Source organism: Palaemon carinicauda, chromosome 1 (assembly GCF_036898095.1).
Source record: "Palaemon carinicauda isolate YSFRI2023 chromosome 1, ASM3689809v2, whole genome shotgun sequence".
In the NCBI taxonomy this organism is placed as follows: Eukaryota; Metazoa; Arthropoda; class Malacostraca; order Decapoda; family Palaemonidae; genus Palaemon; species Palaemon carinicauda.
This window is the reverse complement of record NC_090725.1, coordinates 58,682,920-58,703,475: the sequence shown is the minus strand read 5'-3', so window position 1 is coordinate 58,703,475 and position 20,556 is coordinate 58,682,920. Positions and strand designations below refer to the sequence as shown.

Genomic DNA, 20,556 nt, shown 5'->3' with positions numbered 1-20,556 from the left:
CCACTCCTCTAAATTACCAGTTTCTCTTACTTTCACCTCGTCATATGCCATTTTCAACCTTTCCTGATATTTACTTTTAACCCCCGGTTTTATTAGCTCTTCAACCCTCACTAGCTCCCTCTTACATCCACCTACTCTATTCCCCCACTCTTTTTCTACAACCAATTTTGAATATTTAACTTAGCCGGTGAATATATAATAGCTGCAACTCTGCGGCTCGACAGAAAACACACTCAAAAAACTCGCGAGCGATCGCTATAAAGGTTGCGGGTGTGCCCACCAACGCCAACTGTCGGCCAGATACCACTCTTGCATGTAAACAAAACCTTCAATTCTTCTCTGTCGACGTTGACGACAAGACGTATTCATACTCGCTGTAGAACCTGGAGTTTTCTTAACATATTTGGTGAAGTACCTGTACTTCATTTTGGTTTGAGCTTTCGCAGTACAGGTGTTTTATCTTCAACTTAAATCTTGAACTCGTTTTTGGATAGATTTAATTTTTGATGACTTTGGATTGTTTTTTTGGACTTTCCTTGACTTTTAAATGGCCGACCCTTCCCTCAGTACGGAAGTGTGTTTAGGCTTTTAGCAATTATCTTATCACGTTATAAATTAATTATAGATTTTCCTCTATATATTTTATATCTCAACCGCCTTTATTAGGCCTCTTCGATTAGCTTTCCATTTATAATAAACATCAAAATAAATTTTAATGATTTGTTTATATGCGACCTTTCCTGAGAGTAGGCGGTCCTAACTTGGAAACCGAAGTTAAACAACGTTGAGCCCTTTCAATCGTAAATAGCTTTTACAGAGCTAATGATTTAAAACTTATTAAGTGAATATTTTTTAATAGATATTTTAAGAAAGATTTTCTTTGAATAGTCTTCGTACTGTTTCAAAGATGAACTAACGTTTAGTTTATTTATGCTACGCAGTTTGCGCTCTATCGTTACGATAGAGAGAGAGAGTATCACGGTTTCACTTTGCAGAAAGAGTAAATCGATTCTGACGTTTTGTTCATTCTTCTTTCAAAGCTTAAATGTTTTAAATTCTATTTTTCAATATTAATCTTACCCGATGATCATGTAGCTGTCAACTCCGTTGCCCGACAGAAATCTACGGTCGGGATACGCCAGCGATCGCTATCCAGGTGGGGGTGTACACAACAGCGCCATCTGTGAGTAGGTACTCAAGTACTTCTTGTCAACAAGAACTCAATTTTTCCTCTGTCGTGCCGCCGGCAAGACCTACTTGGATACGCTGTTGATTTTGGAGTTATTGTTCACGTTTTGGTGATGTATTTGCTCTAAAGTTTTAGCCTTCGCTATTCAGGAAGCTTTCTCATTAGCTTAGCAAGCTTTTGGAATTAATTTAGATTAATTGGTAACGAACTTTGCTAGATTTTGGAATCCCCCCTTGACTACTTCTAAATTCAAGATGTCTGACCAGTCTCAAGTTCCTAAGTACAGGCAGTGTAGCGTTAGGACTTGTACTAGGCGTCTTCCGAAGGCCTCTATAGATCCTCACACCGTATGTTCCAATTGTAGGGGTAAATCCTGTCAATTGGAAGATCGATGTGGGGAATGTGCTGGGCTTTCGGAATTCGATTTTAACGAATTCCTTAGATATGCACATAGGTTAGAGAAGGAGAGAAATAGGAGGAGTTCTTCTCGCTCTGTGGATTTTTCCTCTCCCCATGCCCCTCAACCTTTTCCTTCCCCTGTGGTGGTGACTCCCGAACCTGCTACGAGTGCTCAGCCTGGTATGGCGGATATGTTGCGTGCCATTCAGGCTCTCGGTGACAAAGTGGAGTCATTGGCTAATGACCGTAATCAGCTCTTGGCAGATGTCAGAGAGCTGAAAGCGAAAAGTGCAGTGGGAAGTGTTAGTGCTAGTGATGTGCAAAGTGTCAGTGTCAGTGTTGCGCATGAGGGTACATCTGTGCGTGCCAGTCGTCCTCCCAGTCCGGGACCTCTTGCAAGCTCCCAAGCCCAGGGGAGAAGCAATGTCGAAGGACCAAAGGGTTCGGCAGGCCTTGATCGGCGCACGGATGTATCCTCAGTGGTTGCGGACGTATCTGTTAAGGATCGTCCCATCCACATACAGACGAATGAGCCCTTACATTCCTCGTCTGTGGAAGAAGTTTCCAGGAGGAAACGGTGGACCAAGGTCTCACGACCGCTCAAACGTAAGGTCCCTTCCGAGCGAGTCCAACGTCCCAGGTGTAGCCACTGGGTCAGTTCGGACTCGCCGCAGTCATCTGATGACTGCACACCTCCCAAGAGAGGTAGAGTGGTCCCTCAACAGGCTACTGCTCCGTCTGTTGTTGCTCCAACCACAGTAGACCCTAAGTGGTCCATGCTGCAGACTATGCAGTCTCAGCTTGCTGCATTCATGCAGGAGTATCATGCTGAGAAGGTTATCACTGCTCCTGTTTACCTACAACCCGCCGAGGTTGTGCGCTCAGCAGATACTGCGGCTGCCTGCTCCCACACTCCACCTGTGAGAGCTCCACCACCGATGCGCAGTCCACCCTGCCAGACGCATGTTCTTGCTGCACCATCTGCTAACATGCGTGAGCTGCCGCATCAGGAGTTGCCGGGTTCCAGCTCTATGCGGCATTCTCCTCAGCCCATGCAGCATGCTCTGCATACCTTACAGCATGCTCCGCATACCATGCAGCATGAGCCGCATACCTTACAGCATGCTCTGCATACCATACCGCATGCTCCTCAACCCACCGCAGCCCCTCCCACACACCAGCCCTCTGCTTTTGTTGTTGCCAGCTCGCAGACCGACCAGCAGCGGCATGATGTTGGATCCGCAGGTACGCATGCACCCGTACTGCCGGATTCAGCCGTTCAGCTTTCTGCTCTGCCTTTGCCACTTACAACTCAGCTTTCGGATGATGGTGTATCGGATGATGAAGCTGCACATCTGGATGAGCCTCACTCTGATTTTGAAGGGCCCAAGTCTACGCCTCCCTCCTTAGACTTTCGTAAAGTCCTTGCCTTGTTCAGGGACTTGCATCCTGAGCAGTTTGTGTCTGCAACCCCTCGTTCTCCTCCCTCCGAGTTTGCTCTGGGCATGCAGTCTGCTGCGCCTGCCTTCACCAAGCTTGTTCTCGCCAGATCATCTAAGAGAGCTTTGAGGGTTATGGGGGACTGGTTGCAGTCCAAGAAGCAACTGGGAAGGACTTCTTTCGTCTTTCCGCCTCCCAAGCTTGCTTCTAAGTCGAGCGTCTGGTATGCCACGGGAGAGGAACCCGGCTTGGGGGTTCCTGCCTCTGCCCAGGCCGACTTCTCAAGTCTGGTTGACTCTCCCCGCAGGTTGGCTATGAGACGTTCGAAGATCTGCTGGTCCTTTTCCGATTTAGATCATCTGTTGAAGGGAGTCTTTCGTGCCTTCGAGATATTCAACTTCCTCGATTGGTGTTTGGGAGCCTTAAGCAGGAAGACTTCCCCTTCAGATAAGGACTCGGCCATGCTGATCATGTCTAGCATGGACAAAGCAATTCGGGATGGGTCTGGTGAACTTGCGGCTTCGTATGTATCAGGAGTCCTTAAGAAGAGAGAACATCTTTGCTCCTTCTTATCAGCTGGTATCACTCCTTGCCAGAAGTCAGAGTTGTTGTTTGCTCCTCTCTCCAAGTGTCTGTTTCCGGAGGAGCTGATTAAGGGGATGGCTGCCTCACTTATCCAGAAGGATACTCATGATCTTATGGCATCTTCTGCACGTAAGGCTAAAACCTTACCTTCCGTGCCTAGACCCTTCCGCCCTGCAGCAGTTGACACACCTGCTTCTAGGTTCATCCCGCCCTTTCGTGGCAGAGCCTCCAGCAGAGGAGGTACCCGTGCAGACAGTCACCGTGGCAAATCCAAGAAGGGTTCCAAGTCCGCAAAAGGCAAGTTTTGACTGCCTTCTTCTCCAGACAGCAGTAGGAGCCAGACTCAAGACCTTCTGGCAAGCTTGGGAGAGCAGAGGTGCAGACGCTCAGTCTGTGAAGTGGCTAAGGGAGGGATACAGAATTCCGTTCTGCCGCAGTCCCCCTCTAGCTACGTCTCCCATCAACCTCTCTCCCACTACAAGGAGAAGGACAAGAGGCTAGCGTTGCAACAAGAGGTGTCGCTATTGCTACAAAAGGAAGCGGTGGTCATAGTCCGGGATCATCAATCCCCGGGCTTTTACAACCGTCTCTTCCTGGTAGCCAAGAAGACAGGAGGTTGGAGACCGGTGCTGGACGTCAGTGCTCTCAATGCTTTTGTCACCAAGCAGACGTTCACGATGGAGACGACGAAGTCGGTCCTAGCAGCGGTCAGGCAGGAGGACTGGATGGTCTCGTTAGACCTGAAAGACGCGTTCTTTCACGTCCCCATCCATCCAGACTCCCAACCTTTCCTAAGATTCGTCTTTGGAAAGGTTGTGTACCAGTTCCAAGCCCTGTGCTTTGGCCTAAGCACGGCACCTCTTGTGTTTACCAGACTGATGAGGAATATTGCGAAATTCCTTCACTTGGCAGACATCAGAGCCTCCCTCTATTTAGACGACTGGCTTTTAAGAGCTCCCACAAGTCGTCGCTGTCTGGAGAATCTCAAATGGACTATGGATCTGACCAAGGAACTGGGCCTCCTGGTCAATTTAGAGAAGTCCCAGCTCGTCCCATCCCAGACCATTGTCTACCTGGGTATGGAGATTCAGAGTCGAGCTTTTCGGGCTTTTCCGTCGGCCCCAAGGATCAATCAAGCCCTAGAATGCATCCAGAGCATGCTGAGAAGGAACCGATGCTCAGTCAGGCAGTGGATGAGTCTAACAGGGACACTTTCATCGCTGGCCCTGTTCATCGAGTTAGGGAGACTCCACCTCCGCCCCCTTCAGTATCATCTAGCTGCTCACTGGATAAAGGACATGACGCTAGAGACGGTCTCAGTTCCTGTTTCCGAAGAGATGAGGTCTACTCTAACGTGGTGGAAGAACAGCATTCTTCTCAAGGAAGGTCTACCATTGGCTGTTCAGACCCCCGACCACCGTCTCTTCTCGGACGCATCGGACACGGGCTGGGGTGCGACACTGGACGGACAGGAATGCTCGGGCACATGGAATCAGGAGCAAAGGACACTTCACATCAATTGCAAGGAGTTGTTGGCAGTTCATCTGGCCTTCATAAACTTCAAGTCCCTCCAGCTAAACAAGGTGGTGGAGGTGAACTCCGACAACACCACAGCCTTGGCTTACATCTCCAAGCAGGGAGGGACTCATTCGAGGAAGTTGTTCGAGATCGCAAGGGACCTCCTCATTTGGTCAAAAGATCGAAAGCTCACGCTGGTAACGAGGTTCATTCAGGGCGATATGAATGTCATGGCAGATCGCCTCAGCCGGAAGGGTCAGGTCATCCCCACAGAGTGGACCCTTCACAAGAATGTTTGCAGCAGACTATGGGCCCTGTGGGGTCAGCCAACCATAGATCTATTCGCTACCTCGATGACCAAGAGGCTCCCGTTGTATTGTTCTCCGATTCCAGACCCAGCAGCAGTTCACGTGGATGCCTTTCTGCTGGATTGGTCCCATCTCGACCTGTATGCGTTCCCGCCGTTCAAGATTGTCAACAGGGTACTTCAGAAGTTCGCCTCTCACAAAGGGACACGGCTGACGTTGGTTGCTCCCCTCTGGCCCGCGAGAGAATGGTTCACCGAGGTACTGCAATGGCTAGTCGACGTTCCCAGGACTCTTCCTCTAAGAGTGGACCTTCTGCGTCAACCTCACGTAAAGAAGGTACACCCAAACCTCCACGCTCTTCGTCTGACTGCCTTCAGACTATCGAAAGACTCTCAAGAGCTAGAGGCTTTTCGAAGGAGGCAGCCAGAGCGATTGCCAGAGCAAGGAGGACATCCACTCTCAGAGTCTATCAGTCTAAATGGGAAGTCTTCCGAAGCTGGTGCAAGGCCAATGCAGTTTCCTCAACCAGTACCACTGTAACCCAGATTGCTGACTTCCTGTTACATCTAAGGAACGTAAGATCCCTATCAGCTCCTACGATCAAGGGTTACAGAAGTATGTTGGCAGCGGTTTTCCGCCACAGAGGCTTGGATCTTTCCACCAACAAAGATCTACAGGACCTCCTTAGGTCTTTTGAGACCTCAAAGGAACGTCGGTTGTCCACTCCAGGCTGGAATCTAGACGTGGTTTTAAGGTTCCTAATGTCATCAAGATTTGAACCGCTCCAATCAGCCTCTTTTAAGGACCTCACATTAAAAACTCTTTTCCTCATGTGCTTAGCAACAGCTAAAAGAGTAAGTGAGATCCACGCCTTCAGCAGGAACATAGGTTTCACATCTGAAACGGCTACATGTTCCTTGCAGCTCGGTTTTTTGGCTAAAAACGAGCTTCCTTCCCGTCCTTGGCCTAAGTCGTTCGAGATCCCAAGCCTGTCCAACTTGGTGGGGAACGAACTAGAGAGAGTACTTTGCCAAGTTAGAGCTCTTAGGTACTATTTAAGAAGGTCAAAGCCATTATGAGGACAATCAGAAGCTTTATGGTGTGCTATCAAGAAGCCTTCTCTACCGATGTCTAAGAACGCAGTTTCTTACTACATCAGGCTTCTGATTAGAGAAGCACATTCTCATCTGAAGGAAGAAGACCTTGCTTTGCTGAAGGTAAGGACACATGAAGTGAGAGCTGTGGCTACTTCAGTGGCCTTCAAACAGAACCGTTCTCTGCAGAGTGTTATGGATGCAACCTATTGGAGAAGCAAGTCAGTGTTCGCATCATTCTATCTCAAAGATGTCCAGTCTCTTTACGAGAACTGCTACACCCTGGGACCATTCGTAGCAGCGAGTGCAGTAGTAGGTGAGGGCTCAGCCACTACATTCCCATAATCCCATAACCTTTTTAACCTTTCTCTTGAATACTTTTTATTGTTGTTCTTTGGGTTGTACGGTCGGCTAAGAAGCCTTCCGCATCCTGGTTGGTCAAATTCTTTCTTGAGAAGCGCCTAGGTTAGAGGTTGTGATGAGGTCCTTTAGTATGGGTTGCAGCCCTTTATACTTCAGCACCTAGGAGTCGTTCAGCATCCTAAGAGGACCGCTAGGCTCAGTAAGGAAGACGTACTTAAAAAAGGCAGAGTAATGGTTCAAGTCGACTTCCTTACCAGGTACTTATTTATTTTATGTTTGTTATTTTGAATAACTGATAAAATGAAATACGGGATACTTAGCTTCTTTGTTAACATGTATGCTGGTCTCCACCCACCACCCTGGGTGTGAATCAGCTACATGATCATCGGGTAAGATTAATATTGAAAAATGTTATTTTCATTAGTAAAATAAATTTTTGAATATACTTACCCGATGATCATGAATTAAAGAACCCGCCCTTCCTCCCCATAGAGAACCAGTGGACCGAGGAGAAAATTGAGTTCTTGTTGACAAGAAGTACTTGAGTACCTACTCACAGATGGCGCTGTTGTGTACACCCCCACCTGGATAGCGATCGCTGGCGTATCCCGACCGTAGATTTCTGTCGGGCAACGGAGTTGACAGCTACATGATCATCGGGTAAGTATATTCAAAAATTTATTTTACTAATGAAAATAACATTTTAAAGGAACTTTTTAATTGAAAAACCTTTCAGTTTTTTCCTTTGGTCAAATAACCTGTTTTTTTGACGAAACGTAAGTGGGCTCTCCTCTTAGGTGCGAAATCAAGAGAGAGAGAGAGAGAGAGAGATAGAGACGGAGGGAGAGAGAGGAGAGAAAACGTTCCGATCTTTATCTCGTCCCAAGCGGGTAACGTTGTTCTCGAGTTACTCTCGTCCCTAGTCTCTGTATGGGGAGAAAGGATAAAACGTTTTTAGTTTTTTATTCTCGTCCCAAGGCAATGTACGGTGAGAGATTGAATACGTAGTTTTGAATGAACTAGTGTTTAGTCTCTTCCCCAGCCACTGATTTTTTTTATCTTAAAATATATTTACTGTTTTTTGCTGGTATTAATGTGCTTACATTATACGACTGATTTCGCAATTACAACCTTTTGATGAGGGTAGAATTGCGTGCTTCAGGTAGAAATCAGTTTTATTCATACCTAAATGTGAATTGTTAAAAAATTTGATTTCAGTGAAATAAGTGCAAAACAAAAAATCGTAGTGATAAAGTGATATTGCGCAAAGTGTTATCAGTGTTGCGACCGAGGGTTCGTCTGTTCGTGCCTGTCGTTCGCCTAGTCCGGGACCTCTTGCAAGCTCCCAAGCCCAGGGGAGAAGTAATGTCGTACGACTTATGGGTTCGAGAGGCCTTGATCAGCGAACAGACGTTCCCTCTATGGTATCGGGTGTATCTTACCAAGATCACCCCTACCATAAGGCGAGAGAGACGATGTTCTCCTCGTCATCCGAAGGCTTTTCGCATAAGAAACCGTGGAACAAGGTTTCGAGGCCCTTTAAGCGAAAGTCAGTCCTTTCAGGACAGGTCCAGCGTCCTGGTTTTAACCATTAGGACAGCTCTGACCCTATGCAGTCATCGGAAGACTGCTCGCCGCCTAACAAAAGCGTAACACAGACTCCGAGAGTCTTTTTGTAGGCAAGGTTTTGCGGTCTCAGACGTTACCCTCGTCTCTTACCGCAACCATTCCCGTTGATCCTAAATGGGTTGTACGGCAAGACATGCAGAATAAGCTTGCCTCCCTTATGGAAGACTATTCTGCCGATAAGTCCGTTGAGCCTAGCTGTTATCTCATTGAGATCCTGGCCTTCAGCCACCCTAACGTTCCTTTGTGCGTCCTGTTGACGTTGGCGTAGCCAAGTCACGTCAGTCAGGTTGTTTAGAACCACACTCGATGCGGTCTCGTGTGGATTTTCAGCCACATTTGGACGTTAGGCCACTTGCTGATGCTCCTGTTTACGTTCAGGACGTTCGCTAACAATCGGAGTTGACTTGATTTGACGCTGAGCGTCAACCTCCGCATTCTAGAGTTGTTTTGACTGCTCAGTCTAGGCGGTCAAAGCAGTCTCGAGTGGACGCTGTGCGTCCTCACGCACCTGTTGTTGTTGACAGTTCACAGACTGTCAAGCAGTTACATGACGTTGCGTCCTGGTCTCACGCACCTGTTGTTGTTGACAGTTCACAGACTGTCAAGCAGTTACATGACGTTGCGTCCTGGTCCGCTACTAATGCACCAGTGCGTGTGGACTCTGCTTGTAAAGCATTGCCACCACGGTAGGTCTCTCCCTTGCTTGAGACTCGGCTATTGTCGGACAAGGTTCCTTCAGATGAGGAAGTTGCTGTTCCCCCTCCTACTGATATTCCCTTGAGGACTCTGTCAGACGGAGAGGAGCCTAAAGCTGCTTAGCCCTCTATGGACTTTAAATAAATCATGCTGATTTTTAAGGATCTTTGTCCGGATCTTTTTGTAACTGCTGCTCCTCGTTCGCCTAAACGTCAGAGCTTACACTAGGCCTAGCTACTTCGAAGCCGTTGTTTTATAAGCTAGTGCTCTCTCGCTCTTCTAAGAGAGCTTTACGTTTGCTAGGCGACTGGTTTATCACCAGGAGGAGTTTGGGGGAGACAGCCTTTGCTTTCCCTTCTTTTAAACTGGCTTATAGAGCGAGAGTCTGATATGACACGAGAGAAGTTCTCGGCTTGGGAGTTCCTGCCTCTGCCCAGATAGACTTCTCAAACCTCATAGACTCTCCCTGGCGCCTGGCCATGAGACGCTCCAAGATTTTACAGGTCGACTTCACAGCTATTTTCGAGCCTTTGAAGTTTTGCTGTACAATTATGTCATGCATAAACAAGGCTTTCAGGGATGGCTCCAATGATCTGACAGCCACGTTCTCTGCAGGAACAAGTCCCTCAGGGATGGCTCCATGATTTGGCAGCCATGTTCACTGCAGGAGTACGTAAGAGGCAAGTGAGCTCAATGTGTCCATTGTCAAGACAAACTTCACGATGAAGTCTTCCAGGCTGTCTTGACAGCATTTATGGAAGGCGACTGGATGGTCTCTCTCGACCTTCAGGAGGCATACTTCCACATTCCTATACACCCGGATTCCCAACCGTTTCTGAGGTTTGTTTACAGGAATTTGGGGTACCTTTGGGGGTACCAGTTTCGAGCCCTGTGCTTTGGCCTCAGTCCTGCGCCTCTCGTGTTTACGAGGCTCATGAGGAATGTGGCAAAATCCCTCCATCTATCGGGGATCCGAGCCTCCCTGTACTTGGACGACTGGCTTCTCAGAGCATCGTCCAGTCTTCGCGGTCTGCAGGATCTACATTGGACGTTGAGTCTGGCCAGGGAGTTGGGACTTTTGGTCAACCTAAAAGTCCCAACTGATCCCATCCCAGATTATTCTATATTTGGGGATGGAGATTCACAGTCAAGCCCTGCTCGAAGTCCAACTAATGCTGAAACGAAACGTTTATTCAGTCAGGAGTTGGAACAGTCTCGTAGGGACTCTCTCATCCCTAGAGCAGTTTGTCTCCCTAGGGAGACTACACCTTCTGCCTCTCCGGTTCCATCTAGCCTCTCACTGGAACTAGGACAAGACATTAGAGACGGTATCATTCCCAGTCTCCGAACCAGTAAAGGCATGCCTGAAATGGTGGGACAGCAATTTCAGTCTGAGAGAGGGACTATCCCTAGCAGTCAAGAACCCAAACCACGTGTTGTCCTCAGACGTGTCGGATTTGGGTTGGGGTGCGACCCTGGACGGTCGGGAATGCTCGGGTCTGTGGACCTCAAGTCAGAAGAGCATGCACATCAACGGCAAGGAGCTATTAGCAGTCCTCTTGGCCTTGATGATATTAGAAAGCTTCTTCGAAACTTAGTGGTAGAGGCAACTCAGACAACACCACAACTTTGGCGTACATCTCCAAGCAAGGAGGCACACACTCCTTCACGCTGCTCGAGATCGCAAGGAACCTTCTCTTATGGTCAAGAATTCGAGGCATCTCCCTGTTGACGAGATTCATCCAGGGGGACTTGAACGTCTTGGCAGACTGTCTCAGTCGGAGGGGTCAGGTGATACCCACGGAATGGACCCTCCACAATGACGTGGGCAAGAGTCTTTGGGCTACTTGGGGTCAACCCACCATAGACCTCTTTGCCTCCTCGTTGACCAAAAGGTTACCAATCTATTGCTCTCCAGTCCTAGATACAGAAGCAATCTACATAGACGCATTTCTACTGGATTGGTCTTTTCTGGACTTATATGCATTCCCACCATTCAAGATAGTCAACAAGGTACTGCAGAAGTTCGCCTCTCACGAAGGGACAAGGTTGACGTTGGTTGCTACCCTCTGGCCCGCGAGAGAGTGGTGCACCGAGGTACTTCAATGGCTGGTAGACTTTCCAAGAAGTCTTCCTCTAACGGTAGATCTGTTACGTCAGCCCCACGTAAATAATGTCCATCAAAGCCTACCCCGCTCTTCGTCTGACTTCCTTCAGACTATCGAAAGACTCTCAAGAGCTAGAGGCTTTTCGAAGGAGGCAGCCAGTGCGATTGCAAGAGCTAGGAGAGCTTTTACCCTTAGAGTATACCAGTCGAAGTGGGAAGTCTTTCGAGACTGGTGCAAGTCAGCATCTGTGTCCTCGTCCAGTACCTCTGTAGCCCAAACGATTAAGGGCTACAGGAGCATGTTGGCTTCGGTCTTTCGACATAGAGGCTTAGATCTTTCCAACAATAAAGATCTCCAAGATCTCCCTAAGTCTTTCGAGACCTCTAAGGAACGTCGTTTGGCAACTCCTGGATGGAACTTAGACGTGGTCCTAAGGTTCCTCATGTCAGACAGGTTTGAGCCTTTACATTCAGCCTCCCTGAAGGATCTCACCCTCAAGACACTTTTCCTAGTGTGCTTGGCTTCGGCTAAAAGGGTCAATGAACTTCATGCCTTCAGTAAGAACATCGGCTTTTCTACAGAAAAAAGCCACTTGTTCACTTCATCTTGGTTTCCTGGCCAAAAATGAACTGCCTTCTCGTCCTTGGCCTAAATCTTTTGATATTCCTTGCTTATCAGAGATCGTAGGCAACGAACTGGAAAGAGTATTATGTCCTGTTAGAGCTCTTAAGTTCGATTTAGCTCGTACTAAGTCATTACGAGGGAAATCTGAGGCATTATGGTGCTCAGTTAAGAAACCTTCATTGCCTATGTCAAAGAATGCTTTGTCATATTTTATCAGATTTTTTTAATACGAGAAGCTCATTCTCACTTGAATGAGAAAGACCGATGTTTGCTTAAGGTTAAGACGCACGAAGTTAGAGATATAGCAATCTCCGTGGCCTTCAAGCAAAATAAATCTCTGTAAAGTATTATGGACGCGACTTTTTGGAGAAGCAAGTCAGTGTTCGCGTCATTTTACTTAAAAGATGTCCAGACTCTTTACGAGGACTGCTACACACTGGGTCCATTCGTTGCAGCGAGTGCAGTAGTGGGTGAGGGTTCTACCACTACACTTCCCTAATTCCAATATCCTTTTAATCTGTCTCTTGAAATGTTTTTAATATTGTTTTATGGGTTGTTCGGAAGGCTAAGAAGCCTTTCGCATCCTGGTTGATTTGGCGGGTGGTCAAAGTCATTTCTTGAGAGCGCCCAGATTAGGGGTTTGATGAGGTCCTGTTGTATGGGTTGCAACCCTTGATACTTCAGCTCCTGGGAGTCTTTCAGCATCCTAAGAGGATCGCTGGGCTCCGTGAGGAAGACAGACTTACAAGGCAGAGTAATCGTCTAAGTCAACTTCCTTACCAGGTACCTATATATTTTGGTTTTGTTATATTGATAACTGTCAAAATGAAAAAACTCTTAGCTTATACGCTGTAAACTTAATTAACTCTGGTCTCTACCCACCGCCTTGGGTGTGAATCAGCTATTATATATTCACCGGCTAAGTTAAATATTTAAAAATGATATTTTAATTATAAAATAAATTTTTGAATATACTTACCCGGTGAATATATAAATTAAATGACCCTCCCTTCCTCCCCAATAGAGACGCAGCGGGATGAGAAGAATTGAAGGTTTTGTTTACATGCAAGAGTGGTATCTGGCCGACAGTTGGCGCTGGTGGGCACACCCGCAACCTTTATAGCGATCGCTCGCGAGTTTTTTGGGTGTGTTTTCTGTCGAGCCGCAGAGTTGCAGCTATTATATATTCACCGGGTAAGTATATTCAAAAATTTATTTTATAATTAAAATATCATTTTTCCTTCCACCAAAAAATGATCAGACATACCGTTAGCCATACCCCTAAACACGTGCACGTCTTTCAATCTTCCAAACATTCTTTTAGTTATCAACACATAATCCATTAATGCCCTTTCTACTACTCTTCCATTTGCCACTCTTACCCATGTATACTTATTTTTATCTTTCTTTTTAAAAAAGCTAGCACTTATTACCATCTCTTGTTCAACACATATCTACCAGTCTCTCACCACTCTCATTTTCACCTGGTACGCCATACTTCCCAATGACACCTTCTACCTCTCCAGCGCCCACTCTAGCATTTAAGTCACCCATGACAACTACATAATTCCTTCTACCCAGTCCTTCTACACACCTAGTTAATTCATTCCAGAACTCATTCCGCTCTTCTTCACTTTTCTCACTACCTGGCCCATACGCACTGACAAACGCCCAACATTCCCTACCCAACCTAACCCTTACCCACATTAACCTAGATGATATCTCCTTCCATTCCACTACTTTACCTGTCATCCATTCGCTCAGCAGTAAAGCCACACCCTCTCTCGCTCTTCCCCTTTCAATCCCAGACACTCTACCAGACATTTCACCAAACATCACTTCACCCTTTCCTTTCATCTTTGTCTCACACAAGGCCAATACATCCATCCTTCTACTTCTAAACATACTTCCAATCTCACATCTTTTACTCTCTATCGTACTACATCCATGCACATTCAAACACCCCAAAACTAGAGTGCGGGGAGCAGTCACTCTCCCCCCAGCTCCATCTCTTTGATGATGTCTCACAGGATTTTCATACAGTATTTATATGTACATGTGAAATCTTATTGTTTGTAAATGTTTTGTTTGAGCACATAAGACAAAAACAACTTCCTCATATAGCACTTAGGGCCACAGAACAACCTTTGATCAGTAATGCTTACGTAGATACTGACCATCTGTTGACGCTTCCTCCCATATAGTTTGTTACACAGAAGGATAACTACAAACTGTACATACATACTTACAAGGATATGATTATAGTATATTATCAGTTTTTTTATTTTTACTCTTTTTTTTTTTTAGTTTCTTTATATGTAATGTATGATATACTATACATTGAGTTAAGATATCTTTTCAAGACAAATTCAAAAGTATTTACAAAGAGGTCAGGGGTTCTCTTGAATTTGAGCTTTAATGTAGCACTAAAAGCAACATCAGTAAAACTCATACAGTAATTAAATGCAACAATACATGCTAGTGTGATGAAAGATTAAAACTTCATATGTGTAAGAATCTATGCCCACACACTCTCTCTCTCTCTCTCTCTCTCTCTCTCTCTCTCTCTCTCTCTCTCTCTCTCTCTCTCTCTCTCTCATACATGTGCTTTTATAGAAGGATTATGATAATGTATGCAACTCTAGATGCTTCCTTAAAATTTGTTCCTAACTAGGCATATATGTAACAGTGTATATACGATAACTTCATTGTTCCTTTTTCTACGGACTCAGTTTCTTTACTTCTCTGAGGGTTATGTTAGTATCGATTAGAGGGAGCTCTTAGCCGATCAGTAACCTTTTGAATATTTTTATTTTAACTATTGTTCTGTATCTTGGTTACAGGTCCTGTTCAGTATGGAGAATTAATAGGGAGAATGCATACAGCCGAGTCTCATGGTCCTCTTGAAATATCAGGAAAAGAAGACTTTAATGAGCAGGTACTGGAAATAGCATTATAATATATTATAATCTTTGAAGATGATTGGAATTTAGAAGATTTTGATAACATGGATTTTCCGTAAACATTACCTTTTCTATCCTAAGAAGATTAAAACAGAGAAGCAATTCAAATACAGTATGCCTCAACTATTTCAGGATGATTTATAAAATTAAAAAAGATAGTGGTAAACTTTTATCCATAGATGATATGTTTTATTTTTATTTGCCTCCCCTATGTTCATATTGCTTTTGTCTCAGGAAGCTTGGAATGTCAACAGTACTCCTTAATATTAAGAAATATCCTGTTTTCTTTCCTTCCAATACACTAATGACTCTAGTAAAGCAATGACACTAGCTTTTAACAGCAATAACATGCCACACATGTCGTATCGCTTCTTCAGTGTAAAAGTTGACAGTGTGGCGCAACGTATGGTTCGCAGCTTCAGCTGTCGGGTTTTAGGTCTGTTGTTATAATTATTTTAGTGGTCTTATAATGTCTTTTGATTTGTTAGTAATTACTGCACCGTTGTGCATAAGAATTATTTTCAGGTGTTCATAGTCCACATTCTCTTTGTGTCTCATGACGGGGACAAATTATTAATTTAGAGAATATTGTGAGGAGTGCGTAGATCTTACTGTCCCTGTGTGGGAAATTTGTTTCATGATCAGATTAAATTTCAAAGTGTTAAAAAAGCGTATGTACTTTTTATTTCAAGGAAAATCCATAGAAGGCTTAGCCTCTTTTTTTTTTTTTTTTTTTTTTATTAAAGGAATGATGATATTCCACCATTTGTCTTTGCTACAGCCTAACGAGTTACAGTACTTTTTAGTCATTGCCATATTAAAAGTTTAATGTCAGTAACTTCTTTTGTGGAAGCTTAGAAGGCCAATAGGTTTTGATTCATGGTAATATTTTGAGCCTAACCTATCTTGTTTCAAATCCAATCCTAACTCCTCAAGTGGTAGCTAGTGGTACTAGTATACCATTCAGTAAGGGTTCTGATGATACAGGGGACATCCCAGGTTCAAGATTCTCGAATTTTTTATTTACTATAGACCCTTGTGTGGCAAAACCCTCACACTTCTGCATTTTTAGCCATTCTTTTTTACAATTATAGATACCTTGAATTTGCGAGGCAGAAGACCAAGATGGTAGTTAAGTAGATCCTTATATCTCTCCTCTCACTATAGTAAGGATTCCTTTATGTCAGAATATTTTCCTTTTAAATTAATATGTTAAATTTATGATAAAACTGATTGCTCTATGTTTTAATGGCTGTGTTGTTTGTTTGCAAGTTTGGCCTCTAGCCCATCACAATTTTTTCTCTTACTAAGCAAAATTAGTCGCTCACTTGCATAAACAACACTTCAACTTCAAAAACCACTGGTTTAGAAGAAAAGACTGTAGTAATATTCTCAAACACTATGACAATATTAACATGCCTCTGGAAACAAGGTGATGAGAAATTCTGTCCTTGTACTGGATAGAAGGAAAAAATATTTTATTTAGGCAAATTTTAGAGGAATAAATCTTTTCCCTCTTCTCATAGAAAGGAAATCGAACATTTAAAAAAAAAGAAAAAGTGGGGCCTACATCCACCAATAGGGTCAACCCAGTGCAGACATGTTTCCAACCTCATTAAGCAAAAGTTCACCCTGTTGCAAGACAGGTCAAACCTGGATTTTTATACCTTTCCACCTGTCTACATGATTTGTCAGGTGATAGATACATTCACAAGTTTGGTAAACAGCAGGATGGGGCTGATGGCTGGCTATAAAGGGTTCACAGTTCTGTTGCCTGTTATCGGAGTGTGAGAGGGCCATCATGCAATCACTCCTTCCAGACAAAGTATTTCAAGTAATTTTCTAAATCCATACAAGCTACGTTTTACCAGATTGAGTCCTATCCAGTGTATTCTTTGAAGTACAGTTAATGGTTTTCAAGTCCTTTAGGTTGGCTATTATTGGCTACAAAAGACAGTTTGATAATCATATACAGTATATAAAAAAGATAATGGACAGTTTATTTTGATTAGTGTGAGTCAAGGATTTTATTCGTTACTAGAACTAGTTGTAATGATATTTTCAACTTTTTTTATTTCCTTTTCTATGGTCAGAAATATCAAATTTTAGCCATTGAAGGTATAGAGATATATGCTGATTTCTGTGTTTGAAAGATAAGATTAGATTTGTCCATATCAGGCAAATGCCTGATATGGACAAATCTAATCTTATTTTTCGAACACAGAAATCAGCATACAGTATATCTCTATACCTTCAATGGCTAAAATGGATATTTTTTTATCTTTTAATATCAAAAAGACTTCCAGTAGTCAATACAGTGGTACCTCAGGTTGAGTTTAATTCTTTCTGGGAGCAAGATCACAACATAAAATGCTCATATCCTAAAACAATTTTTCTCCTAATAAATGAATAAAAAATCACTTAATGAGTACCACACATCCATAAATACACATACTGTATATTCTAATTTTTAGTTTTTTCAATGGTAATCATTGTAAAAATTATAACTTAACATTAGAAATAAATACAAATTAATAATCCAAAATGAAAAATAGAAGTAATTTGTAACTTAACTCATGCTTTATGGCTTTTCCTACTTCTTTAAACTGGCATGGAAATAGGATGAAAAATTGTTATTAATCAGGTATATGGCAACACTTCTCCTGTCGCGTAAGATTGTGAAGGATAGCGTCCGCTTGGCTGTGTCGTTTCTTGTGCCAGCATGACTGAATACATACTTGCAACTGAGGCTGTATTTATGGATGGCTGGATAGAGGTCATCCTGTACATGGGGATTCCCAGATTGGCACACCGGGAGAGCATTGTATCACAGTGGAATAATCCCCTTTACCAGAGTATCCATCTGATGGACTGCCACTGTACAGATTGCAGTTTGTCTTGCAAACTGGCATAGTAAAGTAAGTTTTTTTTTTTTTGAACTTCAAATAATGATTACCTTAACACTCATTTTTCATTTTCCTTCTTTATGAGCTTTTGACCACTTCCCTGTCTTCAAAATACATAGCGTGTTTTGTCTGTCACCTGCTCTATTCTAGAAATTTACCCAGATTCCTTATTTCTCAGAGGTAGCTTTAATTTTGCTATTTATAAGAGCAGAACCACTATCCCATCATCCTATTAAATATGTAATAAAGCATATTCAATAGTTGGTATTTTTATTGAAACAAGCACAGATTTTACTATTGAAATATGTAATTTCAGTGCTTATATCCAGTATCCGTTATATATACCAGCATCCATCTTCCAATTGGGTACAAATCAAAGATGAATACAGGTATACTGTTTAACCAGGGCTTAACTACAACCACTAATTGGATCTGTTCCTATTTTCTACAAGGTATAGACATTAAAATCCCCTCTATAGCTCCTTCTTTCAAGTTATATATTGATAAAGTTTGCACCTCAAGCTATGTAAAACAATGAATATGGGGTAAGTATTGAAATAAATTTTATAATGAAAATTTATGCTTTCCTATTCATTTTATGAATTCCATTGATTAAGGTTTAGCAAGTACAGTACAGCAGTGTCAGCTTGAAGGGATCAAGAGTGACAGCTCTCTCTCACCTTATGTGCTTGATTGAGATAATACCACAAGCTGCTCTTTCAAGTAACCTGACCATCTCTTACGTAACCTGTTGTGTTACAGGTAATGTTGCAGAAGTAATATAACAGAATTGTATTCATAAATCATAAAACCTGATTCTAAATCTGTTGCTTATTTTGTTTCAATATTGTGTGTACACTGTATTACAGATTTATGAAGAAAAGGAGTCAATTTGGTTAGTGGAAGTAGTACCTGGAGAAGGACAGTATGCTGGACATAGAGTTCTAGATGATCGAGCATGGCATTCTTTATCACCAAAGTTACAGACACTTCACATTAATGGTGCCATAGTTAGCTGTCAGTATGATCGTAGGTAAGTTTATTCCATGTAACAAATAGTTAATGGATTTTTATGCAAAACATCTTTCATTGTTCAATATTCAATTACTCATACTATTAATGTAATAAAGAATAAAATTTAACTAACATTCTGTATTTTTTATACAGTCAGGCCTCTGTCTTCATAGGTTCTGTCTTCGCGGCTTCTGTTATTGCCAGTTAAGAGGTCCATATATATGAATAAAGTTTTGACTATTTGCGGTTTGGACTGCTGAGCACAGCCCGCCATTTTCAAACCGCCCGGGCTTCCGTGCACCCAGCCTTCACTTAATTTCCCTCCTTGCACAACACAGTAATGAAAAACAAACAAATATACATGACAACACAGTGAAAAACCCTTTGCAAAGAATTCTAATAATAAAAATAATGAAAATAGGTTCATACATACATGTTTAAGTAATATTTGATATGTAATATCAAATGTTAGATTTCTATATAAGTAATGTATGTAAGTTCATGATGTTTATATAGAATTTTCGATAGTTCCCATATTAGTTTTCTATATAAGCTCATTATTTTTATATAGAATTTCAGATAATTCTATTGTCCATAAATAGGACACCATTATTTTTCTCCCTGTGAATGTTAGTGGAGTTTTCTGAGGTTTCAGTTGATGTAGGCGATGTAACAATAATAAGATGTCTCTTTAGTTAAACATCACATACATTGAGTGGTTAGCATAAGTCAAATAAATTATCTTTCTATGTGGTATTGAATAGAATTACATACTCTACAGTATTGTAAAGTTTATATATCAGTAAATCCTGTCATATCTCAATGTACTTTCTAAAATTTTCAGATTTTGTGCTAGGCAAGGCTGGAGTCACCCTCAGTTACTGCTGATTCTGCCTTCAAATGATCAGTCTGAAAAATCAAGTCGTTCACGAACTCTTGGTCGAATAGCTGTAAGGAAAAACATTGCTTTGCCATCTGCTGTCCATTTGCCTGTCAGTTCAGTCTTGACATGGCTTCACGAGCAGATTCTGTCACGTGTCAAAGTAGTTGATAATGTAAGGGCGCTGGAAGAAACTTGGATGAATGTGACATATGTAACTGAAAAGAAGGTGAGATACGTTTTTACTTGCATGGTAGATTTTTATTGTAGATGTTCATATTTAATAAGTAAATACAGTTTTACATAATCCTGAACTGGCTAGAGTACTATTCTAAATTTCCAATGGTATCATACACATAGTATATGCATGCTACTATTACATTCAGTAAGGGGAGAGAGATTAGGATAGGCAGTCTACCTTTACTTTGTTCCTTGCTCAAGTGTAGACACTTTTATTTGGGTTACTCATCTGGTACTCATGAGACCTATTCAAAGAAAGTAAGATTACTTTTATTAAACTTCGATATGAAATACAGTAAGTGAAAAAGATCGCTATGTTTTTGCCTCTTATTGTATCACTACTAGGTACATGAAAAACAAGAATGTGTAGTTTGAATCCATTTATTATTAGCACAGGTGATGTAGTACTCTTACTAATTGTATAATGATACTCTTCCTGATTATTTTTAGAAATTTTCTTGATATACAGGTATTTTATCCAGGTTTTCATTGAAATACTAGAATGAAACTGATTCTTTCTAATTAATGCACAATTATCATTAGTTTTACTTTTTTTCTTCACCTCCAAAATATCACTAAGTGAGTATTTCCTGGTTAAGA

The 20,556-nt window shown here is 42.7% G+C and overlaps 1 protein-coding gene across 1 annotated transcript in view; it reads left to right on the top strand.

The window, feature by feature from the left end:
• Positions 1-20,556, top strand: part of LOC137648524 (E3 ubiquitin-protein ligase RNF103-like) — an 84,304-nt gene that overhangs the window by 49,956 nt on the left and 13,792 nt on the right. The window contains exons 4-6 of the mRNA XM_068381450.1: positions 14,797-14,891; positions 18,692-18,855; positions 19,681-19,945. Coding sequence (XP_068237551.1) covers positions 14,797-14,891; positions 18,692-18,855; positions 19,681-19,945 — 524 coding nt within the window. The remainder of the gene's footprint in view (positions 1-14,796; positions 14,892-18,691; positions 18,856-19,680; positions 19,946-20,556) is intronic.